The sequence below is a fragment of the Perca flavescens genome, chromosome 23, assembly GCF_004354835.1.
Source record: "Perca flavescens isolate YP-PL-M2 chromosome 23, PFLA_1.0, whole genome shotgun sequence".
NCBI classification, from domain to species: domain Eukaryota; kingdom Metazoa; phylum Chordata; class Actinopteri; order Perciformes; family Percidae; genus Perca; species Perca flavescens.
Window position 1 is genome coordinate 8,251,255 of NC_041353.1, and position 8,638 is coordinate 8,259,892.

Genomic DNA, 8,638 nt, shown 5'->3' on the forward strand with positions numbered 1-8,638 from the left:
TTTCAAAACGATTCCGATTCCTAAACCGATTCTTGAAAAGTTTACATCAAAGAAAGGCTCTTTTCTAGATGTGGTAGCCGTAATATGCTTTCACGTCCGTTTCGGTGAGCCCAGAGGGAAAATATGGCATTTTGAAAGTAGCCTACATTTACGGTAGCTAGCTAACGGTAGACTGCAGAGAAAGTGTGATATTTTTACATTCGTTTCAAAGCGACAGAGGGAAAATATTTCATTCGACAAATTAAGTGGAACCGAAATGAGGAACCGAAATTTGCGTTCTAATCCGGTCCGATTCCTACCGGTTGCGTAGGAACCGGTTGCGTAGGAACCGTGCTGCGCTGCGGTTTTGTTCCGTCCTCCGCCACACGCCATACCACGCCGGGAGTGTCTCAGAAGCGGAGCGTCTTGCTGCCGACTCGCAGATTTGATTGTCTCACGTGTTTATTAAGCTAGTATCTACCTTCCACTCCTGCAGTTAAAGTGCTCATATTATGCTCATTTTCAGGTTCATCATTGTATTTAGAAGTTATATCAGAATAGCTTTACATGGTTTAATTTTCAAAAAGCACCATATATTTGTTGTAATGCACATTGCTGCAGCTCCTCTTTTCACCCTGTGTGTTGAGCTCTCTGTTTTAGCTACAGAGTGAGGCATCGCTCTTCTGTTCCATCTTTGTTGGGAGTCGCACATGTTCAGTAGCTAGGTAAGGACTACTAGCCAGTCAGAAGCAGAGAATGAGAGCGTGCCACGCTAGCAGCTAGGCGAGCATTATAACGTGTGTTACAAAGTGACGCACGTTTGTCACGGAACTAAAGGCTGGACTACAACAGAGCTGTTTGGAGCAGTTTGAACAGGGTTGGAGATGGTAAGTCCCTTTGGGGTGGACACAAAAAAGATATATAACACAATAAAGGAAAGGGGAAAAGCCAAAAAGCATAATATGAGCACTTTAAACTCCATGCCTTATATTTTCTGGTGTTATCCTTAAAAAAAAAAAAAAAAAAAAAAAAAAAGATCTGTGGGACATAGACGATATTGGGGGGGTGTCTTTTGGTACGTTGACTGGAGAGTCTCGCAGTTCCACTTCCTGCCCAGTTGTCCGAACGGCCCGCGGCTCGCGTGAAAATAGACCTGCCGTGTATCTTCAGCGGAGTGGAGAGCCGCTTCACGCACACTTCTGGGATGCGCCGCGGTGCGGCTGGTGGAATATCGAGCATTGACTTGAATGGCAGCGATGGCTCGCGGGGGGGCTGCAGCGCCTCCGGAACACAGTGCAGACGCGCCCAGTGGAAAATAGGGGTTAGATGTTTTTGCAAACAAAAAATGAAATCTGAATAATTCCCTTGTCTTATACAGAAGGAAAAAACTCCATTATATGTCACGAATGAAAGCTAATAAATGATGAATAGTAATGTATTGTCTGGTTGTTTTGCCAGGAATATCAGTGTGTTACACACTAACCTCAGCTGGAATGAAGAATAACAAACTTGCACTAAGCGGTGAACTGGTAAACACCACTTGTCAGAACATGTAAACTGCAGGGGGTTTTGTGTCGCTATGTCGGTTGTATCATCGTTACATTGATCAGGACTTGTGACTACATGCCCACAAATGTAAAATAATAATAAATGTAAAAAAAGAACCACCAAATATTACACTATAATGACTGTGAAAAATCTGCGGAGAAGTCTGGAAAGCACTTTGTGTACAAAAGCAAGACGTTTTGGATCTGTAATAAACTCAAACAGTTTGCTTCAATAAAAAAGTGTATCTTTATTTTTCAGCTCAGCAGTCAAGCAAAACAATACCAATACATAGTAAGTGAATAAAACAAAAATCTCCCTTGTAAATACAGTATCTGTAGTGGAGGAGTTAATAACCGGTGTTCATGTGATCACCATTACAGCACAGGACTTTCTCTTTGGAATACTGTATGTCAGTCCCATCTACTAATCACCACTTATAGACAAAGATCTATAAAGGAATGCTCCAATGGTACTGGCTAGTGAAATCTATCAGCTGATATTAAAATGTGATCTTTAAGTTGGCAAATAGCAAGAGCCAACGCTATGACACAACCATTTTCTCGTCTTACTTGTCACAAGCCTTCTCAGCATGTGAGAGGAACCCATTAAAGGTAGTTCTAAGCACCTCAAGCAGCCTGACTGTATGTCAAGAGTATTTATTTACTTTCCCATGTCTCAAGTCCATTTTATTAATTAATCACAAAACCAGAAATTTGTCTCAGAGGGCGTAACAGCCTCTACTTGTCTCCATAAAAAAAAACGAGAAGGGCACTTCCTTCCTTCCGTTCTTCCTTTGCCCATGCTACAACCTTCCACCTCCAAGTTTCATAAAAATCGGGACAGTAGTTTTTTTTTATATGTGAAATACTGGAAACCTTTGCATCTTCAGGCCGCTGAAAATTCTACAAATTTATAACCATTTAAGAAGGAAAAGTCACTATGGTTGCACCGCTTCAAACTGTTTGCTGCTCTGAGGCAGAGAGAAAAAGGCTTTGTTTTTCTGACTGAAAGCACAGTGAAAACTTGTCTTTAATTTGAATAAGCTTCATATCCTTGTTTACTGTATTACAGCAATTTAGTTTGGCAGTTTATGGCAGACTAATAAATTAAGTTACCTAATTCCCATCGCATTATCTGTCTACAGGCTGTAGACCAATGCAAAACCTCATCCAAAGCTGCACTGTAGACCCATGTAGCATTATCAGCTGAAACCATTTAGTACATGAGCACCATACAGTAAGTAGAACCAACACTCTGAATCAGAGCATCAATAGAAAGAGTTGCTTCTACCTCATTTGTAGAGAAAACTGCTAAAACATGGAATACAACTTTGGTTAAGGAACTGGCAGCATTTGAATTATAATCCCTTAAAGTTCATATTTCAGGTTTCTGTTTACTTACATACAGTATAAGGTTAGTCTACTCTAACATCAGCCACCATGTGGCCGCACACTAATGTGTTAGATTGGTATTCTCATTTAACCACATGTAGCTATCATGTGTTCACTGTGTGATGAACTTCTCTTATTACTGGTCACAGGTCTGACGGGGCGTGTCATGCTGGTGTGGAAACAGTCAACAGCAAAGTGCAAAGTGTGAACACCGGATGCAGAGAGTACACTTATAAAAATGATTTGAGTTTGCATAAAAAGTATAAAGATACAGTCTGTGATCAGCTTTTTCTTGTATAACTTTACGAGTGACAGCCAGTTATTTAAGATGTATACATTTTACAGTAATCTACCAATACATTCTGTCAAGTGATACAAAACTCAAAATCTTATAAAAAAGCTTTGCAGTGCAAATTGCAAATGTACAAAATATGTGCATAAAAGCTCCACAAAAACAAATGCAGCACAGTTTTAAAATACTTATATTCATACAAGGTTTCGCTGGAAGTCGCAGACCCATCAAGGCTACTCTTCATATTCGGTTTTCACCCGTAAGGTGAACAGCTGTAGGAAGGAAAAAAAAAGAGAGAAATAACCTCTTTTCAGCAGAAAAAAGTTTTATGTTTGACAGTGTGATGATACTCACTTTGAAATCTTCGATGTAAGTGAGGAAGAAGCAGATGAAGCTGAAGGCAACGATCCACTCGCATATGGCGCTGGCTAGATAGAAGGGATAGTCCTGAAAGAGGGACACAGACCATCACTACACATTTATCATGTTAGCGTTGATGTCAAATGACGCACTACAATTCAAAAAGACAAATCATTAATCAATTATCAAAATAGTGACAAACGACAGCCCACCTCGTCTCCTGTTTTTCTGTGCAACGTGGCTTTTTTCACAAAATTCGCACAGATGACAGCTGAATTATCCATGAAGGAAAATGGCATTTATCAATGGCTGTCACTGCATGTAACCGTTAATGACTCAGAGGACGAGAATAATGAGAAAGATGTTGCAATCATAAAGCGAAGTTCCTGGTTAAATGCATGTCATGCTGGTAAACAGCAGGAAACCAAACATAATAGACTTTTGTTTCTGTATTTTAACAGATTAGACTTCTGTGAAAGGATACTGGGGAAAAATGCAAAAGAAGCCAGAGTGGCGATAGCCACACGTGCTCGACACACACCCAAGGAGGACCCAAATGGATAGACATGATATGATATAAGGGACTGGAAGATTATGTATAAGACACCAGAGACAAAGAACAGCAGAGCTCCTATATCATGAACTACTGTCACTGTTGTTTCCTGCAATCAGAAAGTAGAAACATACGCCATTAAACATGACACATAATAATTGTTTTTTCATGTGATCAAAATGTGCACCATGTGTAAAAGACATACCTGGAACGTTGCAACAACACACATGCCCAAACAGGAGAACATCCCAACCACAAGAGCAGTTTTATTAAGATGTGGGCTCACCACCCGTGTGTCCACACTCAGCTTCTCCACCAACTTGTACCTGGCATATATGGTGGCTATTCCTGCGTAAAGGTGAAATTGTGCATTCACCAAAAAGTCTTGTGAGCTTATGACTACTTTTAAGAAAAATCCTCTTGCATTACACCGACTACATTCTGCTTTCATTTTCGTGAAAAAAGGGAAATGCAACTAACATCTTCTTAAATCTTGGTTCCTCCCTTTGGAAAGCCCAAAGTTGCCTAAAAGAGTCAGAGGTGACATTGCAGATGTCCACATGATGAGTGTGAAAATACCTGCGCATGCAGAGATGAATGTCATCAGGCCAAAGATGCAGCTCTCTGGGGGGAGTGCACCTGTGTCACTGAATAGGGAAAAGAGAGATCTGAAATTTTCGGCCTCACATTACAGACGTGTGTTGATGGTCAGTGGTAGAAAGAAGTAGACTTACTCAAGTTGGTACTTTACTCAAGTAAGGTACGTGTAGCCTACTATGTATTTCCATTTTCTGCTACTTTATACTTTACCTCCAGTAAATCTCAGAGACAAATATTGTACTTTTTACTCCACTTTATTACCATTATATTATATTATATTATTATTATTATTATATATATTATTATACCATTTTTTTTTATTAAGTTACTCTGTAGATTGTCATGTTTATGTTTACGTTTATTTCAGACTAATAATAATAAAAAATTAAATCAACAAATAAATGATGATGTTGTATTATACAGTAGGTAAATATAAAGTTGTATTGACCCCTTGGTGAAATTGACAAGCTCCCCTGGCAGTATAGTACAACATAAGATCCACCTTTACCAGATGTAATGTTACAAAGGGACATTTTGTAATCCACTAATGTAATATATTAGGGGTGGGAATCACCAGAGGCCTCACAATATGATATCATCGCGATACTTATGTCTAGTTACGATATTATTGCCATTTAACATATACATATCTTGCAATTTATTACCCTTTTTTCCCCCAACTTCAAATTTTGCCCAATTTCAAATGTTTCCACCAAAAGGAACGTTTGTTTATCTGTTTTATCTAAAAAGATACATTTCTCTGTTTGCTCATCACACTTCAATTTTATTGTTGCAAAATGGGATTGTCGAGCAGACTGACTAACACATAGATAGTCAACATAGACAATAGACAACACATAGGGTTTTTTGTCTGTTTTGTCTGAAAATGTCTTATCTGTGGTAATGTTTTATGTTTTATGATGTTCTGCATCAGCTAATGGGGATCCTAATAAAATCAAATCAAATAATAATAGATTGATATTTCGCATCTGTGTATCAATACAGTATTGCCACGGAAAAGATTTCTCCTCCCCCATTGTTCTAGTATGAGCCATTCTGCATAATGAGTATTTTGATTTAGGCCTATTTTTTTTATGCTACTTTAAAGTATTTTACTTTTACTTGGGTAACATTTTAAATACGGGACTTTTACTTGTAACTCAGTATGTCTGCACTGTAGCGTAGTATTACTACTGTAAGTGAAAGATCAGAGTACTTCTTTTTCCATCACTGGTGATAGTTATAAGTTATATGCTTTAAAGCATATAACTTATAACTAGCAGTGATTCGCTGGGACTAGGGTTGGATGTTTGTGACATTTCAAACTTTAGTCGTCTCCTCTTCAAATAAAAGTCTAACGAACAAGGGAGAAGTGAAAAGAAGAGGTCTCAAGCTGCACTAAACAACAGATGTGTATACGTGCAGCAGCCAGGCTACGGAGGAAAACGAAACTAAACTCACACAGGTTCTCAGAAATTACTGGAAACAAAAGAATATCGACATGCACTTTTTAGGCTACCTCATCATTTTAACTGAAGATTAATAATAACTGTAAAAAACAAAAACAACATATGTACGACTAAAACTTACCTTATATATGGAAATATAATGTCGACATCACGTCTGAAAAGCGCAATTATATAGGAAATAATGAAAGTGCTGGAGGACCAGATGACCAAAAACGCTGGTAGAAAGCACAGTCCTTGCCTGAACCAAAACATCTCCGAACGTTATAACGGAGATATAACGGCGGGACTTCCAGAAAGGACTTTCACACCGATTTCACACTACAGTATAGTAAAATAGTGCCATGCAATATAGCATCCACGTTGAAATGCTGGTCCGGGATCAGTGTTTGAGTCTGCTGCTGACTGTGGTGTTGCTGAAGTCTGTCTGATGAAGTTACCGACAGTCACATAGTGGTGTGTTAACAAGAATGAGCTTGGCCTTTATTGCCAATCAGTCGATATACAGTATAGGCTACAGTAAACCCTTCCCCTTGTGCCGGTCTACGGAAATAAAACCCAACCACTATGTGGTTATCTGGCGCTTCCTTCTTTCCTCCCTTCATCCTCTTTTTTTCTCTCGCTCCCACAGAAAGACTCGATTTCTGTTGTATTCCCACAAGTCACTGCCAGTAATCACCAGCTATATTGAAATGTTCGGTTCTTTGACTGACGTATGAGTGCTACTCAATATAATAAATAATACATGTTATTTATATAGCGCTTTTCGTGGTACTCAAAGACACTTTACAGGAAAAACCAGCACATGTAGCAAAGCAATAAAACCAACACATAAAACATATTACAAGCAATTACAAACAATAAAACCAGTAGCTATCAGGTGAGAAATGTAAGATAGAAGTACCTGAAAGTTGTAAGTAAGTACAGTGCTTAAGTAATTGCCTTCCACTAGCAATACTGACCTTATAGAACTTTATTGTAATTTTTGTTTTCGGTCTTTTATTTACTTTTTACAATACACTGATTTCTAGGTCAGTACCTGGATTGTTACCTCTATGGCAGGAGTGAAACGTCAGTACTAAGCCTATATTTCGATTTTATGATACTTCATACATCTAATGCACATTTCAGAGGGATATATTATACTTTTTACTCAACTACACTATTTTTTTTTTTTTTTTTTACAGCTGTAGTACTCACTTTGCATCATATATAACACATTGTTATAGATTAACACCCAGAATGTATTCCACCTGACCCACTACAACAGGGAAACGCTACTTACATTGTATTAATACACAGCATTAACAATCCCAAAAAATATAATAATATAATACTTACAGTGACCATTTTACTGCATTTTACTGCTCTAAGTTCTTTTGATACTTATACACGATGCTGCCAATACTTCTGTGCTTTTACATAAATAAGAATTTGAATGCATGACTTTTACTTTAAACTGAGTATTTTTCACTACATTTTGTATGGGACTTGAGTATATGATCCCCCACTGCTGCTCTCTGGTGGTGAAGGAGCTTGTGGGGGTGGTTGGTTTGTCCCAGATGGAGAACATGTGGCCTCTGGCTGGGATCCTAAGGACGGGTTCGCCTGGGGTCACCATGGTAATGGTAGCTGAGGAACTTCCTTTGTGTTGTTGATTTCTGAGGACTATGGTTAACTGCTCCTCAGATCTCTGCAGGGTAAATCCAGACAGCTAGCTAGACTATCTGTCCAATCTGAGTTTTCTGTTGCACGACTAAAACAACCTAGCCTGGCTCCGCCCTCCTACGTACTTCCACTCAATTTTCATTTTCCTTCAGCACTCCGTCTGGGTTTGCGGTATATTCACAGAGGGAGTGGCTGAGAACTATGACGTTGAGGTCGTGCGCTAGTTTGAGTTGTAGTTCCGGAGAAAGATGCGAGCTAAGCCATTCGGTCCGTTGTGGCAACGCTGCCGAATATCCAGACGTTAAAGCCCGAGCAAGAACAATCTTTGCTGAGTTTTGACGGTGGCCATGATGTTGAGGCCCTCCTCCCCACGGGGTTCGGGAAAAGATTGATTTTCCATTAGCTGTGAAGGAGTTGGCTAAGGCGAACGCTAGCGATGCTAAGCCAACGTCACGACCAAACGTTAGCGATTGGTTATGGCAGATCCAGAGTGGCTCTGGGCAGATCCAATAGTTTTAAACTTCAACAGAGTACCCACCTTCAAGGAAGTTAACACTTGTCAATGGAGAGCGGCCAGAGTCTCTGTACAAATGAAATGTACCAGAATCTGGTAGGACCAGGCTAAAAACAACCACCAAAACTTCCCAAAGTTCCTTCCAAAGGCTATTTTGCAGCAGCACCATGGTTCCGTCCGGCGCTTAGCACCGCCCAAGACGATTGTGATTGGTTTAAAGAAATGCCAATAAACGAGAGCATGTTTCTCTCCCATCCCGGATGGCTG

At 39.5% G+C, this 8,638-nt stretch overlaps 1 protein-coding gene across 1 annotated transcript; it reads right to left on the minus strand.

The window, feature by feature from the left end:
- Positions 1–1,754: 1,754 nt before the first annotated feature.
- Positions 1,755–6,823, minus strand: dram1 (DNA-damage regulated autophagy modulator 1). Its single transcript, XM_028570316.1, has 7 exons — positions 6,314–6,823; positions 4,703–4,770; positions 4,329–4,471; positions 4,055–4,232; positions 3,783–3,841; positions 3,565–3,657; positions 1,755–3,482 (listed from the first exon to the last, which is right to left on the minus strand). The coding sequence occupies exons 1-7, from the start codon at positions 6,442–6,444 to the stop codon at positions 3,444–3,446; spliced, it is 711 nt and encodes a 236-aa protein (XP_028426117.1). The 5' UTR covers positions 6,445–6,823; the 3' UTR covers positions 1,755–3,443.
- Between the last annotated feature and the right edge of the window lie 1,815 nt (positions 6,824–8,638).

Excerpts from the sequence above, each read along its gene's own strand:
- dram1 (XM_028570316.1), bottom strand. The coding sequence starts at position 6,444 with ATGTTTTGGTTCAGGCAAGGACTGTGCTTTCTACCAGCGTTTTTGGTC. Across the intron at positions 3,658-3,782 it reads ACAGAAAAACAGGAGACGAG|GACTATCCCTTCTATCTAGC; the intron begins GTGGGCTGTCGT and ends TCCCTCTTTCAG. Across the intron at positions 3,483-3,564 it reads CTTACATCGAAGATTTCAAA|CTGTTCACCTTACGGGTGAA; the intron begins GTGAGTATCATC and ends TCCTTCCTACAG.